Source organism: Carassius auratus, unplaced genomic scaffold (assembly GCF_003368295.1).
Source record: "Carassius auratus strain Wakin unplaced genomic scaffold, ASM336829v1 scaf_tig00001979, whole genome shotgun sequence".
NCBI lineage: Eukaryota > Metazoa > Chordata > Actinopteri > Cypriniformes > Cyprinidae > Carassius > Carassius auratus.
Window position 1 is genome coordinate 1 of NW_020523417.1, and position 19,434 is coordinate 19,434.

Sequence of the window (19,434 nt, forward strand, 5' to 3'; positions counted from 1 at the left end):
GGTGTTGCTCATCTTCCTTGCGAGTATTCATGTGAAGAAGATCTTTCAGCACCCTCAGGATCTCTGCTGTCTCAGACGTGGCTGCACTGTGTTGCCCTCTGCTGGCTTGGAATGGTTATTGACTCTCTGTAAAGATGTCTGTGACTGTGGTGTTGTAGAGCGCCATCTAGGGTTAACTCTAAGCAGTGCTCAGAGACAGAGGACGTTTGGGGGGTTTTTCACAGTCTTTTCACAAATAGTCTTTTGCTTGGTGCAAGCTTTGTGGGCTAAGTTCCGTAACTCTTGTGTAGTCCTGTTACGGGGACACGCTGGGACTCTGAGATGAAAACTCCAACTGGCATGTAGGTTTGGGAGGAACGAAGTTTTTAAGTTGAAATCCTGTTCCATACCTGGTTCGTTGCATGCTCCGAAGTAGGTGTTTCGTAGCGGACTACAGAAAGTCTGTGGGTTTTCAAATCGGCCCTGTTTGAGGTCCAATAGCAATAAGGAGCCCATGGTCTGAGTTTGGATCAGAGAATTCAAGAATCAAAGTCTGTAGCAGTTGCTGGTAGTAGCTTTGACAGTCTCTGGTTGACGATCCAGAAAGCAATGCACATCACGGCCTGGCCGTGATTTTTAACAGGTACAATGTGTTCACATCTGTCACGTTGGCGACAGTTTGCAAATGAAAGTCAATGGCTTGTAAAGAAGCATGAACATCATGTCCTCCTGCAGGATCTGGAATGAATGTAGAGATGCTTCTGGCTAGCTTGTGAAGTTCTCTGTGAGCAGTGCAGGGTTTGGTGACATGCGTTCTCTGGAAGGGTTCTCTTCCCTCCGTTATTGACAGATGTTCTTGTAAGCTGGCTGGTGATTTCCTTAGAAGGGAGACTACACCCCCTTTTCCAGCTCTGGGTTCTTGGCTGAAAGGGTTGGAGTGGCGGCCCGGGAGAAATTTTGTGGTGTGCGTTTCTCCGATCCAGCCACTCTGTAATCTGTGAAATTGTCTCAGTTCTGTGTGAACAGTGTAAAGTTCATCTTGGAGCTCGTCTCTCTGCAGAGTAAGGCTTGTTGAATTTAGCTTGGGCCGCTTGCAAGTGTGTTTGCAGGCCCAGGTTTTTATAGTCTCTTTCTTTCAAATTCAGTCTCTGCTCTTTTTAGGAGAGCGTCACCTTGCTGGAGTTTTTTTTTTTTTTTTTTTTTTTTTTTTGTGAGGTCTTTTCTGGCTTCTCTCTCCAGCTGTTCTCTTTGATCCGTGTCGAGGGCGAAGATCTTGCAGGGCATTGTGAAGTCTTTCAACTCCTTTCTGTAGCTCTGGATCTGTGTCGTCCTCTTTCTCCGCGCTGGGTTCTGGGTCTCGAGGAGAAGCTGATCAAGATGACTCTGGGTTGGGGCCTGGTCCTTCCAGGCCTCCTCCGCGATGTTGCTCCGTTCACTGAGCGGTGCCTGGGCGACGAGAATGGGAACTAGGCTTCCGAAGATTCCTGGCGAGTTCTCTGTAGTAGTCGCTTTGGTTTGGATCGCGTGCCATCAGTTCATCTAGCTCGGTGTCTAGTTGCTCTGGGTGCTGCAGGTTAATGGCATCCTTGGGCAGGAAGGGGGTCGTCACTGCTTTCAACCATGTCGAGAGGTGGCCCCCGTGGACTGCTGGACTGGATGCCTGGAACATCCTGATTCTCTGTCGGTGAGAGAAGCACAGCACACACACACAAAAAGACCAATGCAAGTTCGTTCTACGTTTAACGAGCTATATTCATACGGGCTGTGCCGTTTATGAGAATTTTGGGGCTGACTGATGCAAACAGTCAGACAGTTAAGTAGCCAATTAACTTGGGTCAACGAAGGACCTGAAAATGGAGATTTGACAGGCAGTAGCCTAGCGGGTCGTGTGATGACACCGGCTGCTGGTGGTCGCTCTACTATTTAACTTCGTTGGTGGCTCCCAGGTTACTGTCTCTATGTGAAATGAAAGAAACAAATCACAACAGAACAGGTGGTAGAAAAAGATCAAAGTGAAAACACTTGAAATGAGATGAAAACAATAGAAACACAACGTGTTAGTGAGAATAAGGAGGCCTAAAGCCTACTGCTAGGTTTTAAGATAGGGCCAACAGGTGAGTGGGCTATCTGGGTAGGAAACCTAGAAATATGGTGTGGCTTAAAGAAGCAAAAGGGTCAAACACTTAAAATATATCCGGGGGAATATCTAATATTCTGTGGCTTATAATAAGTGGATAGGTTTTATATTTTTTGTTTCACCTGGTTGAATTGAAGTCATTCAGGTGGGAACCAGTGGCTTGGTCAACCTCCCCGGTGCTCCCCAAACACTGAACCGCAGTGTCCCCGGTCCTCCGTTACTCTGGCGTGGCGCCGTCTCGAACGGCTTGTGACTTTTAGCACAACCTTTGGAGTGCCAAAATTGCTGATGTCTCTTGAGACAAGAGGAACACCGGTCGGGCAGCCTTGCTCACTGGAAACCTGAGATGACTGTCCAATCACCAAGGGAGTTCTACAATCAAATACACAAAGGATGAACAAAGGAAACTTAAAGTTAATTAAGGTTTGGTTTGTTTAACATCAATTGAGTAACTATATGTAGAGAGGAAAGGTAACAGCTTTACCTAATCATGATAAAACAAAACAAAGAAATTTATGATAATAATGGTAATTATCAAAATAACCTAAGTCAAAAGAGAGAAGCAAAATAATAAACATCAAATTAAAAAACAGTAATGAAACAAGGGAGAAGGAGTAGCTGGTTTTCACCACAAGGGGGGGAAAGTACTGCTTCTCTGTCTTTAACCTGCTGAGCAGAAAACTTAATTCAAATTAAAAATTCAAAACTGGTTTAAATCAAAATGTAAAATAAGCATGTAAGAATTAAAAGGAAAATCTGAATAAGATCCTATAATAACCATTGATAGCTTGTAAGTTATCATTAATGATCATGAAATTAATCAAACAGTGTGAGATTAATCAAAGAGGGTAAAAGTGGACATGCAATTCAAAACAGAATGGAAAAGACAGAGGTCTGTTAGTCGATTTAACAGGAGACTGCCACTAGATGGCTTACCTTCTAAGTGGGTCAATCAGTGGTTGACCTGAAAACATCTAGATTTCCACTATTAAACAATTACATTTTAATTCAAATCATGTTTGAACTAAACTCAAAGTAAATGTAAACAGTCAAAGGCAGGGAACATTCTTTTGTTTCCCTGTAATAATATTCGCACGAGCAAAGCTGTAAATGCAAATAATTATCGAGAATTTAGACATCCAATTCAAATATACATCACAGGGGATTATAAATTAGCAATCAGAGCGCATTATCTGAAATGGCCACAGGATGGCAGCTTTGCACTCATGTAAGCTGGAATCAGAAAGCAGGGCGTACCCTGAAATTTCTAACCCACGCGTTCCTCCTGGTGTTTAGATAGAGGAACTACAATTTCAATATGACTTAGAAATTATCTGATCGTTTGTCAGGCTGATTTTCTGCATCAAAAATCACAAGTAACAAACCAAAGGTTTTAATCTCTGAGGTGCTATATTAACATAGGTTGAAGAAGGATCCGTTCACTTCCAAAACACAACTGTAATAAAAACAGGAATTTTCCAACTGTTGACTCCAATAAACATTTATCAAAATAGCACTTATGATTTAAATGTTTTAGGTTTAAAAATCGGGTAGCTAAGCCAATTTTAGACCAGGAGTTTTTATCGTTTTATTTTTGAATATTATTGTGGTTTACCACGAATTCAATAACGATATTTAATAACAAGGCCTTTTTACTGAATCAGAGGAACATCGCTCATGTTCAGATTTACATGTTGCAACTAATAAAAGATTTCTTCATCTTTTAATCATTCATATTAAAATGTTCTCACTGTAAAAAGATTTTGGTCTTTCTTAACAGGATACTTTTAACATTATACTGCAGTTTACTTTCATTAAAATTAACAGGGACTATACTGTTAAGTTTCTATAAATACCTAGGTGCTTACTGACCAGCTTTTTGCCTCAGTCAGTTAGGAGTGAGTTCGCGTCTTGCGACTCATCTCACAAGTAACGTTACATAATTTCATAGCGCACGTGCAGAAATTATTAAAAACCATATACACAGATTGATTGCTCACAAAACGAAGTTTGAAATAGCCGCGTTCCTCCACCAAAAATGTAACAACAATGAGTTTTACATAGTAATTAACTCAAATGATATATAGGGAATTTGAATAATTAATCAAGAATTTGATTAATATATATCTCAGATGACAGTTACATTTAATTTTATTGATTATGAAAAATAGCTCAATTGCCAATACCAATACTAATCACAGGGCACTGTAATTTACTCATTAATATGTCAATATTACATTCTTCATATCAATTATTGTGATATCTCTTACTATAAATTACTGCAGATCAAACCGTGGTATGTCCTGCACACCACTGTAGACTTATCAATTTTCAATAAAGTTATCACGCCTTATAATTCAAGGAAAAGTATTCTCTGGCCATGAAAATATTATCCTATCCTTATGATAAATTTAGTTTCTAAATTTAGAGCTTGTAGCTAAAGATCAGACACATCTCAGTGACTCGTAATGTGAGTGGGGTGGAGTCCAAAGCCAATCATTTTATATATGAGTTTTTAATAATTCAACTAGTAATACATCAAACTACAAATCACACAGAGTAAATATGCGTACGAAAATACAGACAATAAACATTTACAAGACAACGGAATCCAAATAAAAGAGAGAGAGAGAGAGAGAGCGAGAGAGAGAGAAGTGTAGAAAGCGAGAGAGATCACAGAATGAGCTCAGGTATGAAAATCAGTCAGTAAACCTTAGTGGAACCAACAACGAATCAAATAATAGCCACACTTTAAAGCAGCATTTAAATCTCCATAGAAAACGATACTTGCATGGCCCAGTGGGTGAGCGTGGTACCGGCGACGCACGTGTGATGTCACGTGGTCCTTTGAAAACTGCGCGCGTGGGCCGGAGGCCGTGTGACGCGCGCGCAAGCTGCGCTGGATCTTGGCGTGAGCGTGGAGTCACGTGTTCCTTTGTTGCAAAGAGGTGTTCGTTCATCTTCGCGCGGTATTTGAAAGGTTCAACAAACAATGTTCCAGAATTCGTCTTCATTGTGTGGAGAGGCGAATAGTTTAATAAACTTAGTAAAGAAAAGAAAAGAAAACGAACGAAACGAAAGCTTCCAAAGGAGCCATTAAAATGGCTTTTTCTCTCAGCCCCTGTGCTGAGGGGGTTCGCGCTATGAGCGCGGCCTACGGCCGCGCGGAAGCAACGTTGGAGAGCAGCGTGTCCGAGAACGGAGAAGAGAAAGAAGAGCAAAAAGAGAGGGGAAGAGGAAGAAGCAAAAAGAGGAGGTGGACCTTGTTTGGTCAATTCTTATAGCTTGAAATAGTTCACGCCCATTTTCGAGGGAGCATCCAATGAATGTCCGCGATCTGAAGCGGAGGGAAAGTTCCTTTGTCTCGGTTGAGACAAACCCCTGATGATTTAGGGCCTGTCCGATTTCATCAGGAATATTAAAGCAAGTTCATTATTCCAGATTAAATACATTTTTCATTACTTTGCTCTAGATAAATGGGTCTGTCAAAGCATGACGATTAGAACAAGACTAGACATAATATATATATGACCAAAGATCTAATTTTTAGATCGAATTACACATTTAAAGATTTGTTTAACACATGATAACACTGCAGATGTTGGGAAACATCTAAATGTACCAAAAGGGAATACGTAATACATTTATAAAACATGAAAACAGAAAGTTAATGAATACATTCCATAGAATGCATTGTTCAAAAGAAGCCAGTGACTTGGCTTCTCTCCTGTCCTGTGTGGTCGTAAACTTTACGACCTGCAAAAGTGGGGGTTGCAGAGACATGGCTCTCTTTGAGGAAGTTAAAGTGAGGAAAGACATTTCCTAAAGTATAAGCTTGCAACTTATACTCTTCACATAACAAGGATTAACCATTTTATGCAATCCATAAACATAATTAAAATACATATTAATAATAAAATGAAAGTAAGGAACTTATACGAAAAGTTCCTTTGTCTCCAGTGTTGGAAGAATTTGGGTTGGGGGTTTTCGTTTCTTCTTTGAAGCTCGCATGGGCATCGTAAATAGTTTAAGTCCAGCCAGGCTGGCATTTAGTACCAACAGTCTGAATTTATAAAACAGAATTTAACCCATGAATCGCTGACCTGCATATCTGTTACACCATTCACTTACATAGTGCATTGACATTTGTGGATACACGGTGCTTCATTTAGCATGCGAGACAAGGACTGCAATCATTCTCTCAGCTACCATTAATAATGACTGGACAGAATGCTTCCTGATGGAATTTCATAAACTGGATACCGTACGCCTCTGAGTGGGAGAGACAGAGAGAAAGACAGCTTGAGTCTATGTGCTAAATGCGAATTCACATGTGTTTGTTCACCCTGGTGTGTTATCAAACCATCATCCGTCAAATGTTGTGATTTGCCATTCATTGTTGCTATGTGGTATCAAGTTTTGCCTCTTGTTTAAATATCCTCCTCTGATTGACGGTCATGTCTGGTGAAAGTGGTGAAATCAAAGGGAAACCCATCAGCATTACTTCATACATCAAGAACAAAGTCATGGTGGGTCCAACCGCTGGGAATGTCATCTGGGTAAAACATTTGACTTGTAATTGTTAAGCTTAATGTTGATGTATATGAAAAAGAAAATGAGAAAATCTCCCCTGATACTAACTGCAAAATAGGCCACATGTCTGTTCTAATAGGAACATCGGGGGGAAACAAATGTATACAAATAAAATAATGTATATATATATTTTTAGACATAATTAATATCCAGATATCAAAAGATATTAAAATATTCCTATTTATTATTATTATTATTAAAGAGTTCATATTTCAATGCATTTCATTTAACTTCAACAACATTTATTGTTTTTCCTTGTAAGATAGAAACACAACTTGATGTCCTACTGTACTAATGCTGTACAATATCTTCTAGTTTTTAGGTTAATTAGGGCAAAAAGAAAGTACATGTTGTTACGCCAAACCACTGCCAGCTTGTAAGGTGCAATGAAAGTACAAAATCATCAATGGACTGCAAGTTTCAGCTTTCAGCTTTGCCAAATTCTTGCCCTTTGTCAGATGAGTAGATGCTCAGTGAACCTGCGAACAGGGAAGCCTCTGCTGTAAATGAAGATGAGGCAGGTTTGGGGAGGCTCTCCCCTCTTGCTGGCACAGTGGATTGGGTGGGTGGCTCTCCACCCGCTGCCTGGCACTGGGCATTTCCAGGAGTGCGTCTTTGCCAGGCCTCAATTACGGGGGAGTCATCCAGAACATATTGAAGCAATTACAGCTCCATATAAATCAATATGCTTCTGCTTAAAAAAGTGATCTGATCCCAGCACGCTCTGGATTCAGTCTCCCTCAGGTCCATTTTGGTTTCTCTCTCCTTTTCTCAAGGCAAGAGCATTATTTCACAGTTCAGGAGTGATTTAGGTCACTTGAACTAGCTCTGGATGGAGCTGATATTCAGTATTTTTTCATGTAACCATTAACCTGAGCCTTATTAAGTCATGTTGGGGGTTAGTGGGGTTATACATATGAGTCAAGTTTATTGGTAAACAAGAACTTGGTGTTTATTCATTAATAATTTAATTTGGATGTAACTTAAAAAAAAGGTGAAAAAAAATTGAAATCACGTTTTAATAATACATTTAGTTTTGTCATTGACAGTGCATATTGGACTTTTTCATTTCACTTCGGTGTATATATTTCCAGTGTAGAAAAAAAAAAATATTGCAGTGATTCAAATCCAAGCTAGTATTTCAGTGATTAAAAAAAAACGTGCATTGATTAAAACCTATTCAGACTCAGCATCAGCTCTTTACATCATTTGTTATATTTCGCCATCTTGTGTAAAAAGGTGGTACTGCATCTTTCTTGTTTTTTCTGTCATCTTCAAAACATTAGTAAGAACGAAAAAAATGCAACGAGTGAAAAGTACAATCCCTTCTTTCTGCTACTACATCCGGTGTCTAGTTGACACCTACAGTTTACACCAGAATAATGACACTGAGAAATGTTAATTAATAAATGTTCAGCAGTAAGTAAATAAATAAATATAAATACACACGGGACTACTTACATACATCCAGACAGTTATGTCACGACCATTTCTGCCTGTTTTACGTGTTTATATATAAATCTAAATAAACACACACACACACATTTTCTGAAATTCAAGTTAGAGAAGGTGTACAATTCTACTTAGAGGACATTTACATGTTGTGTGTATAGGCTAGTATTTGTTTGGAAGAGAGGCAGGAATGAATTAAATATGTCTGAAGTAAGTAGGGCATGTTTTAATGATGAATGTGTGTAAAGTGTGAGCGGGTGGAGCTCAAACCATCTCATATATCATTACCAGCTCTCCTCTTCCTCATCTATGGGTGCTCTATCCCTTCAGTACACATACGCACTTGCTTAGGAAACAATATTGGTATGGACTTCTTCCAATATCAGTTGGGATCAAATACAACATTGTTTTTAAAAATGCATTTATTTATTGAATCACATCACAAAATACTCAGAACATCACTAAAATACTTTGGCAATTAACAATTATAGTATTACACATCTCTATAGCTATACTATTTATTTGTGCTTTTAAAACGGCTCTAGTCTTATTCCTAGCAACAAATGTCTACAAGAAATAACGGATCAGTTCAATTGTACAAACTTCTTTAAACAAATATATTTTAAGGTTCTCTTTGGGTGCAAAAAGGATCTCCATGTCAACTCTGAAATTGTGCGCTTGGAATAGAAGATTAAAAAAAAACAAACATTTGTAACCACCATTATCAGCTGAAAGTAAACATTACAACATTAACATTGTTTTTTAGATGTTAAACATTAACATGTTCTTTCTAAATGTTATAACATTTAAATGCACAGAAAAAAGTTGTACCCACAACATACTACTGTACCTTAAATATTTGTAAATGTCTTTCATATGTTCAAAAAAACTTGTGCAATATGACAGTAATCACATATTATTATAGGCATCAACAATAAAGTTAATTTATAGTTCCACTGAAAGTTTAATCTAACTATACAGTGAGGAAATATCTCACATAACTTTAACACTCACTATTCTAATTCTACTCTTTAAAAAAAATCTAACTACTTCTCTAATCTTTTTATGTTCTATTTTATTTTTATTAATTATACAATTGTATGTGTGTGTGTGTATGTGTAAAGACCTCTAACACTAGCTTGCTCCATTCTTATTTTATTCTGTTTTCTTTATACTATATTATTTAAAATCCCATGCTACGTGTACTGTGTTATCCTAACTGAGACTTGTTATAGCACTTATATATCATTGCTCTTTTTGTTGTTTTTGATTGCTTCCACTGTCCTCATCTGTAAGTCGCTTTGGATAAAAGCGTCTGCTAAATGAATAAATGTAAATGTAAATATATATGACAGCAATATCATAAGATCGTTTTAATGAAATAGTCACCTATTCTGCTCTGCTGGTTTCTGTTGAATAAAATATGACCCAAAGGAGTCATCTGAGTGGTTTAGTATGCTAAAGAGCAACATGTTATTGCTAGACTAGGATTCAGTTTGCTGGTAAACTTGGTAAAAAAACAAAACATACACAAACATGGCAAGAAACTTATTCTTTGGAGCCACAAATAAAGTTGTTTTAAATAAGTTGAAGAGCTTGTGCATGTTGACATAGTTGAGGTGTCTTTATACAATACAAGACCAGTCACTGGGGGTCCGTCCATACTGCAAAAGAGCAAAGATGTTACAAGGATAAAAACAAGATGGAACAATATGATTGTTCTGTTGGTTCAATATGGTTTGGGATGGAAAGGTGGAGGTAAGACGTTTTTTTTGTTCTTGTTGAGGAGTTGTCAGAATACAGTTCTTTTATTGTAAACCCCATATAACAAGTAAAAAACTGGAAAGACCAAAGGAAAGATCCTAATTCTTCCATTTCACCACACGAGGGCGCAAAAGCCCAATGTCTAGGCCCCCTTATGTTCATAAATGACCAAAAATCTCTCAAATCTCTAAACCATGACAGCTAATAAAATAAAATGAAATAATTTTATGAAATGTTATGAATAACATGAATTAATAAACTCCAAACTACAAAAAAAAAAAGAAATATTCATGGCAGTAAAAAAATATAAATTACTGAAAACAATTCAATCAGGAATGTATTTGTTTCCCATTTAATGTAACCCTGTATTACACCCAGTATACTTGGCTCTATTTCCGTTTTTTTAATTGCATTTAAATGCACATTCAATGATGTCGCTTTAAGCTGTGTTAAAGAAAACGTTATCAACCAGCTCAAGACTTAATCAGAGGAGTTTTGCCTAAATTGTTTTAACAGCATATTTATTATGCTCCAAACACTGTTTCAAATAACACTAATAACATTATAAGAATAGGACTATAACAAACGTCATGCAGTGTGTTGTGTGTCTGGTGTCTTACCTGAATATCTGTGAGCTCTTTTAGCAGTCTGGAGGCAAGTGGAGGAAAGCTTCCTTCACATGGAATATGGAGATTCTATAAAGCAAAAGACTAGTATTAGTAACAAGAACGTTGTTGAAAAGATTTGAATTTAAGCTCCAATAAAACTGGCCAAGAATTTGACCCAGAGGCAGATATCTGTTTTCCAGTATTTTGATACTGAAACAACGTGTGGTGCTCTCACCATCCAAAACAGACTAAACTCACCTCTCCCTGATACAAGATCCTGCCAACTGGACTAACAACACAAGCGGTTCCAGAACCAAACATCTCCCTCACTCGGTTTTCCTCCAGAGCCTGCCGCAGGTCGGCCATGGTCAAATAGCGCTCGGATACTTTGAACTCACCCTGGTAGATAAAATGAAACTTTGAACCAAACACTCTCAGAATAAGTGTGTAGAAATGTCACTGGGACAATGCCCTTTTAAAAGAGACAACTTTAACCTTATTTACCCCTAAAAGGTTCAGAGTAGTACCTTGAAGGGATAGTTTATCCAAAAATGAAAATTGTAATTTTGTAATCTACTAATGTCATTCAATACCTATATGACTCTTTTTCTTCTGTGGAACACAATAAATTGATGATATTTTGAAGAATGTTGTTAACTCGACAGTGTCAGTTCCCAATGACTTCCACTGTATGGACAAAACAAAGTCAATGGGAACTGAAGATATTTAGTTATGAACATTCTTCAAAATATCTTCTTTTGTGTTCCACGAAAGAAAGACAGTCTTTCACAGAAATTGGAAAACAGGGAAATTGACTCACTGTTGTACTCAAAAAGATCATTTTTTCACTTTTTTTCCTGACAGTATGGTTTAGACAGGTCTTACCCATTTGCGTGTAAGTTCTAGGATGCTTAGTCGTGTAACGCCCGGCAAAATAATGCCATCTAAAGGTGGTGTTGCAAGCTCTTCCTCTGGAAAGAAAAAACAGGGTTTCCATCTTAAACTTTTTTTCTTTTCTTTTTTCAAATACCATTTCTGTCTCTAATGCAGAAATGAGAAAGTTGTATTTTCTTTTAGGCCACTAAAGGTCTGTATGTCCGTCATGGTATAAACAATAAATAAATAAAGTAACTTGTGTGACTTAATATCTCACAATTATTACTTTTTTCCCCCTTGTAATTAAGAATTAGTAGATATAAACTGGAAATTGTGTGATAGAAACTTGCACTTCGGACTAATGGGAAAAAAAGACAGACTTTTCCAAAGTTTCATTAAAGTTTACATTTTAACACACAATTCAGAGTTTATATCTTACAATTCACAGAAAACCCTGATTACATTTTTTATTCTTTGGCAGAAATGAGCTTCCATGAGAATCTTAATCATTCATTTGAACCTTTTGAAGGTCTTGCAAACTTACTTTGACCTCCATAAAATTCCACTGACTTCCACATGTTCTCTATTTTCTGTTAAAGTAAATATACATAACCAAAATACTTTATCTATCAAAACAGAGAAATGTAAACAGCAATCACCTCCTCTCTCATTGATCCAGTAGAGGAAAAGGTTCATGGTGCCGACCTCTGTGATCTGATGGTCGTCCCCGTACAGCCACAGAACCTGCTGACAGCCGTAATCCACTGCCTCATACTGGGCATAGATAGATGCCCCATAGTTCCTAAAAAATAGAGCTTTCACACAGTGTACCATCTTCACAATCAAAGATCTGTCTTAGTCCTGAAAAACCCCATTGTCTTGTGTCATTATCAATCCTTCAGGAATTTATTTAGTACTTACAGCTTTGCTGAGAAGCTCAGCATATAATTCTGCTCTCATGTGAGAAGTTTTAAACAAGATTGCACTGATTAGCACAGAAAAATCGGACATTTTTACTGAGGCTTTGGCATTAAACCAAGCTTGCACACATTTGGCTCAGTAAGCTTGCAACAATGCTCCTCATTCATTTAGTGTTTTGTTGTAAAATAATGAAATCTCTCTCTTTTATTCACTCACCCTCCCATCTTACAGTCTCCTGTCCCTCCTCTCCAAGCTCTGATGTATTTGGAGTCGGCCCACAGAGACACTGGTTTAGCACCGGTGCTAAAGTATGAGCCCACGGGACTAAGAATGACAAAAAGCAATGCCTTGTTGGGCTTCTTGACACCAAGGGTGGGCTGTAAACAGGCATATGTAAAGAAAACACAACATGTTTATGTTACGCACAAAGTATATTTTATATATATGTATATATGGATCTACAAAGTTTTCATGGAGTAACAGTGTATCTTTTACATCATAATATCAGAATGCTAATTTACCAGCTTTTAAATTAATAATAAAAAAAAAATGTCATAAATTATTTTTTTTCATTATTAATTAAATAATGTTTAAATTGTTTATTTAGGTAAAATAAATGTTCTACCTTTTTCTGATGCATAAAAATATGGTTGTAATAAATGTGTGTTAATATTAAAAGTATATACATATACACACATATACATACATATATATATATATATATACACACACACACATATATATAAAGCCAAAAATTAAAGAAGGACAGAATGAATGAATGAGAAAACTTAAACAAGTGTTCCACTATGAAAAAATGAATGAATAAATGAAATAAGAAAAATAAGAAAAAAAAACATTCTAAAGAAGAATGAATAAATGAAATAATCTTGTATATCTGTGTTGTGATAGGTAAAATGACACAAACAACTCCAGTTTAAACAGACACAGTCATAAATGCATGTTCAGACAGACATGAAAAGCTAAAAAGAGTCAAAATGAGCTGATTGTGAGAATGAGTGTTGTAGCTCTAACCTCTGTGCCAAGGAAGGTGGGACGGATGTACAAACTGGCAGAGTCTGAGTGAGGAACCCAATCCTGATCCACCTCCACCAACTTCCTGATGCACTCCAATAACTCCGCACAATCAAAACTCTTCAGAAAAACAGAGAAAATGAGAAACAGACGTGCTGTTTTGTGTCTGTATCTAAATTAAAAACTCAATGTGGATGCAATAAAGAGGGGCGAGACGTCAGTCTTACAGGCAGACAGGCCCTGTGGGCGGACTTCAGCATCCGCTTCATGTTTATCATGGGTCTGAAGAGACGCACTTTGTTATCTGGCCCCCGGTACGCCTTCATACCCTCAAAAAGCTGCACAAAGGACGTATTTACATTTAAACATAAATAAATGCCATGTATTAACTATGGAAGTCAAATGATTTTCTATGATGCCTAACCACACAGATGAAACTCCAGATGGTGAGGACAGACCTGTACAGCGTAATGCAGGGAAGAACAGCCTGGGTGTATGGACAGGTTCCCAAAAGGCTGGATGTGCGGCTTCTGCCAGCCTTCCTCAAGACTCCACTCAATGGTCAGCATGTGGTCAGTAAAGACCGTCCCAAACACCAGGCCATTCAGGTCAGGTTTTGGTTTATGGGTCTGAGCTATCTGTATCACTGTGTCTGTGGCCTAAACAGAACGCAGCCAAAAATACTCAGCATCAGATGACATTTTACACCAGCCAAAACTTTTTACATTCACAGCATAGGGTCAGTCTGTAGCCCTCTATTTAGTTTGGATCTCTCTGCCTGACAGAAATGCACTCAAACTCTGAGATTAGACACTCCTTCAGAGCTTACATGTTCCTTCAGCAACCCTCTGTAATCCCAGATTATGGAAGAAAGGTGAGCACCACACTGGCCTCAGCATTTATTAGCAAACCCTGATAGCACACATACATCCCAGAGACATCTATTTGTCGTGTGTGTTTACATCTGGAAGACTTCTTTTTTGGAGTGTTTGCTTATCTGCAAAAATAGCCGTCAAATAGACATTTAGAAAATGTCTTTAGGATGTTTAGGATTTAGAATGCATGTAAAACTGACATCTTTAAGACCTTTATAAGATGTTGGTGCACAGCAGATGCTTTCCAGATGAAGCGATCTTTGACAGACAGCTTTCAGACGTACGTGTGCAATCAGAGAAAGGTTTGTTTAACTGCAGCACAAGCAGAGACCTTCAGGAGAATAAACCTTGATTAATAAATAAATAAAAAATTTTACATTAATTTAAATCTAAATGTTTATATTTGATACATATTAAACATATTTTCTGCCTATACACACACACACAAACAAATAATTTAAGGTTGTCTATCTATTGTACTTATTTATTTATCAAAATAAATGGAACTATAAGCAAATATGTAAATATGCAAAGATATAATATTTTCTTAAAGGAAAAATGCTGTTTTGTCCTGCTGCTAATCAGCATATCCTTCTTCATTCATGGATTGTCAATGAAAATAATATCAGATCTTTGAGACACTTTTTATGGTGCTACATTTTCAGATGCTGGATCTGAATCTGAACATTTTCAAATCTGAAGATCCTGCAGTCCGAGACCTTAGTTTACGAGTGCTTGGTGTGTACCTGACTATAAATATGATAGATCCAATTGAACAACAGTCTGTAATATCTGTTGAGTCTCGGGAGCAATCATGTTTTACAGTGGAGAACTATTATTGTTGTTGATGATGGTGTTTTCAGTTCTTTAGTTAGTATGCTAATTAGTAGTCTTACATAGTATAAATAGTGATCGGATACAGTGCTTTCTTAGAAAGCTATAATTTTGTTGAGGTTTCACTGTAACGAGAGCTGCTTTGTGGCCATCACCAAGTCACTGCCACGTGTGGCCTCATATAGTCCCTTCAAGAAGCTTAAATGTGATTATCCTAATCAATAGACAAAGAATGCTCTGCATGCTGCCATGATGAACCCAAAAACAAACACCTCTTCCATCTTTTTTTTTTTTTTTCAATGATCTTTGTGTTTACTTGCAAAACTGGTGATGGAAATAACATCAAATTTAGAAAATCTTTCAATGCTTTTTTGAGCAAATGCAATTTTTTTCTTTAGGGTTGGAGTTTTATTTTTGTGAAGGTCCATAAAAATGGGTGATGCAAAAAGCATTGAAATATAATTGTTCTGCCATCAATTTGTTTCTTCTGTTCAAGAAACAAAAAAAAAAATTGCAGAATGTATGTCTCGCTCTTTCCCATGCAGTTACAGTGAATGGGGGACTGGAACAAAGATGTAAATATATCAGTATCATCCATTTCAAATGTGCCATATTTAAAACAGCAATGCCTGCATTTAATAAATGAATCATTCTTTTTAGCTGAAACATTTCAGTTTATCAGTTGACGTGTTTAAATGACGTGTTCAAATTCAATTCACTGAATTTCAGTCTGTTCCTCACACAGAGCTATCATATGACTTTCAATACAATGCATATGAGTCATATGAACCACATTAAGGATATTAATATGTGTTTACATGTCCGTTTTGAAGCATGAAAGCTTCATTGTCCATTCACTGTAATGAAAAAAAAGACCAACATATTCCTTAAAATTAAAATTTTTATATATTTTTTAATTCAGAAAAGTCATATTGGGTTTAGAACAACATAATTGAGTTAATTGTTACTTTTTGAGTGTTCTTTACTAAATCCTGTTTTAACACTAGATCTTTCCCTCATGCATATACTAAAAAGCAGCCACCAACCTGAGGCATGATGACTGTAGATATTTGACTATAATACTATGTCTACTTTATAGCAATGATGTGATTAAGCCTGTGTTGAAAAGAACTCAGGCTTAAATCACCACCTGAGTCAGAGAAAGGTAGAGAGAGACAGAGAGAATGTCCAAAGCCAAGCCAAGCTTGATTGACAGGGCTTACAGTGATCTGAGACTGGATTCTCTTTTACTCAGCACGGGACCTCTTGGAAGAGCTAGGACCTTTCTGCTAACTGCCAGAAAGAGAAGTCCAAGGTCACATTTCGGAGTCATGGAGGTCAAAATATGCTAAGGGAAAAGGGGTATACCTTGAGTCGACTCAAGACATTAAAACTCGACTAGGATTATAAAGCCACTCAAAATGTGGTAGTTATGCTATGCATTTTGGAAACTGTGTGGACGCTGAGACAGCCATGAGAAAAGTGGATTTATTGAAGAAATAATCAAGTTTTGACTGAGGAGGAGAGTTTCTAATTGTCTTTGTGTCAATCAAACATCAGAATGATGCCATTGGACATTTCGCTAAAGGCAAGTGCTGTTGATCACACTACATACACATACATACATTATACACACACACACACATTTATTTGTATTGTGTGCATATAATATGCTAATATGCCTTACCTTAAAGCTAGAAGCATTGCCAGCCACATTATTCTCAAGTACCTAAAAGGCAACAAGAATACAACATTTAACATAATGGGCAAGTTGGATTATACAATTAGATCACATCATTTCCTTTTTGATACATTTCTGAAGATCTCTGGCATTTTAAGTGCCTTGAGTGAAGGAATGTTACGTAGAGTTCTGATGCTCTGCAGTCATTTAATATTTATTACTTCTGCTCTAAAAGATTAAGCAATGTTGACCTTACATTTTTATGCTCTTAACAATGTCTTCCCTTACAAAATATCTAGTCTATCACTTAATTCTTAGGCTAAACTGAGTCATCTTTATGTCTTGTTATATGCAATAGCTGAGATGGGAACAGATGTTTTTTAAGTATAGATATTGTTAAAATATACAGCTCATTAAAAATCCAAGAATCTAGTCAAGCACTTTCATACTTGAGTGAAAGTAAAACCTTCAGAAAACGGAAATCAAGATGCACTAATAAAATAAAAATAAATAAATAAAAATGTCCTGACTGTCTATAGAACACACTAACCTCCGTTCTGAAACTGAAACCTTTATTTTTAGAATAGCTGTTTATAGAGTGATCACCAACCAAGTTTAAGTGTTTTTAACAACAGCTATTATTATAACATATTTCTTAAGGTCAAAGACCTTGTGCTGCGGTGAATGAAAAGATGTTTCCTCAAAAGGATGAATGAGCATAGTTTTGTCTAAATGAAATTTACACTGAGTCAAACTCATTAGCTACAGAACATTAGCCGTGAGCATCACAGGTTTGTAATCTTGGTGGACAAAACAAACAAACAAAAAAACATTCAAGTCATGATGACTTGTGAAAAAACAGACTTTGTACTTTGGAGGTCTAAATTATGAAGCAAAAAGTATTATTTTGCCTGGAATGTAACTTGAGCAAGAGTATACGCATTCAGTTTCAATAACACTCAAGTGCAGTGCAAATTGTCCAGTATAAAACACAAGTTGATAACAACCTTATAATTATGACCTTTTTACTTTGGAGGTCTAAATGAAACTGTAAGGAGCAAAACTGCAATTACTGTCATTTTCAATTGCCATAGACCCCAAACTCCAGTAAAACCCCCTAAAAACATTATATCTTAATAAGTATAGCAAAGAAGTACTTAACTCCCCTGATGAACTCACCCACTTATTGGACATCATCACGTTCGGTCATGAAATGAACTTGAAGTTGCTTGGAGTATGAAATGAAATGTGAGTGAGCTGGTTTTTAGTGACCAATCCGCTAGGTTGAATTAAAGGCACACCTCCATGTAGTGACCTTCATTACACTTGCAATGTTTACAGCAGTTTACACTTTAGGGTCACAGTGAGCTAGAAGTGTCACCTCACAGCACACTCACTAATGTGTGCTAATACTGGTCACAACGTGACCGACTCACTGTGAGTTCATCATGGGAGACCATTGTGATATTTCTCTGTTAAACTCTAATTCTATTATTTTAGTGTGAATTCACTGTAGTGATGGGAGATATTCCAGTTCAAAAGATGATCACGGTATGACAAAAATAATAAATACAGCATTAGTGCCTGAGCAACGTAGACAGACAGCATCACTGATTAAAAGGAGATCCCTGTTATCTACACTTCCGCCTATTTCCATCAACAAAGTATTTCAAAACAGGGGATTTTGCCTCCCTAATTCATTTGTATAGTGACGTAAATGCATCAGTAACCTACATCGAGATGTGCGTAACCACGACGTGCGTCTGACGAGCGCAAGCATACATGACCATCTCTTACTACACGTTATATAACATAGGACAGATTTCCCATTTAACACAGCATATCGTCAACGTTGTTGTGCAATTCAAAACAATACAGAATAATGCGTTAAAAACATGTGAAAACCAATGCGCCACAACAACAACAACAGCGATATTTCGTTAATCTCAGTCTTAACGCGCACACACGACCACCGAGCGCGCACGTGCCGACGTACGCGGTTTTGTGAAATAATACGAAAGGGTTTAACTAGATTTATCAAACACACAAAGGACGAAATCATAGGTTTATGTAATGTGTAGTTCAAACGCTATGAATGCTATGCGCGCGCTTTTACCTCTTGAGATGATGGTGCGCTCGTGGCTGATGCAACGCTCGCCATGATGAAATATGCGCCGTCTGGCAACCTCTTACAGATTGCATTATACGAGAGCCAATGTGCTAAAACAAACAAAGCATGTTTGAAAATGTGCTATGACGCAAATATACGGTTTGTGCAATCATTACTGATTATTATAAAAAAAAAAAAAAAACTGGTACTTTAGAAATTATGGGATGGATATCATATTGGTACTTGGCATGAGCGTTAATATATTTAAACACCAGTTTAAAATATATTTAAACTTATAAATATATTTAAAATATATTTAAAGGCATAGGATAAGGTGCAGGACTAAACCCCCTGAAATCGGATACTGGGCACTTTTTAAAATGATCTCAGCTTTTCCCCTAAGACACTAAACACTTCTCCTAAGGCAGCTAACACCAGCACAGCACTTTCCTACTGTATCTCTCTCTCTCTCTCTTTTTTTTTTTTTTTGGCGGAGAAGGTAAATGCAGAATGACTGAATTGCAGTAAACAGGTTTACATAGACCTTTATGTTTTTTTTTTCATTATCATTT

General features: G+C 37.1%; 1 protein-coding gene across 2 annotated transcripts; it reads right to left on the reverse strand.

Moving 5' to 3' along the window:
- Window positions 1–9,409: 9,409 nt before the first annotated feature.
- Window positions 9,410–19,008, reverse strand: LOC113069635 (branched-chain-amino-acid aminotransferase, cytosolic-like). Of its 2 annotated transcripts, none has more exons than XM_026242801.1 (11): window positions 17,932–18,817; window positions 16,759–16,800; window positions 13,821–14,021; window positions 13,590–13,700; window positions 13,363–13,482; window positions 12,547–12,707; window positions 12,069–12,211; window positions 11,419–11,504; window positions 10,792–10,932; window positions 10,546–10,620; window positions 9,410–9,825 (listed from the first exon to the last, which is right to left on the reverse strand). In XM_026242801.1, the coding sequence occupies exons 1-11, from the start codon at window positions 17,947–17,949 to the stop codon at window positions 9,787–9,789; spliced, it is 1,137 nt and encodes a 378-aa protein (XP_026098586.1). In that variant the 5' UTR covers window positions 17,950–18,817; the 3' UTR covers window positions 9,410–9,786. The 2 variants fall into 2 exon arrangements, with proteins under 2 accessions (XP_026098586.1, XP_026098585.1); XM_026242800.1 differs by lacking the exon at window positions 17,932–18,817 and adding an exon at window positions 18,869–19,008 and having other exon boundaries at window positions 9,411–9,825.
- Window positions 19,009–19,434: the final 426 nt, after the last annotated feature.

What these genes read in the sequence shown, in the direction of transcription:
- LOC113069635 (XM_026242800.1), bottom strand. Translation starts at nt 18,913, where the DNA reads ATGGCGAGCGTTGCATCAGCCACGAGCGCACCATCATCTCAAGAG. An exon ending in CCCTGCATTACGCTGTACAG is followed by an intron (nt 13,701 to 13,820) that starts GTCTGTCCTCAC and finishes TCCTTTGTGCAG; the next exon opens with CTTTTTGAGGGTATGAAGGC. An exon ending in CCCACAGGGCCTGTCTGCCT is followed by an intron (nt 13,483 to 13,589) that starts GTAAGACTGACG and finishes GTTTTTCTGAAG; the next exon opens with AGTTTTGATTGTGCGGAGTT.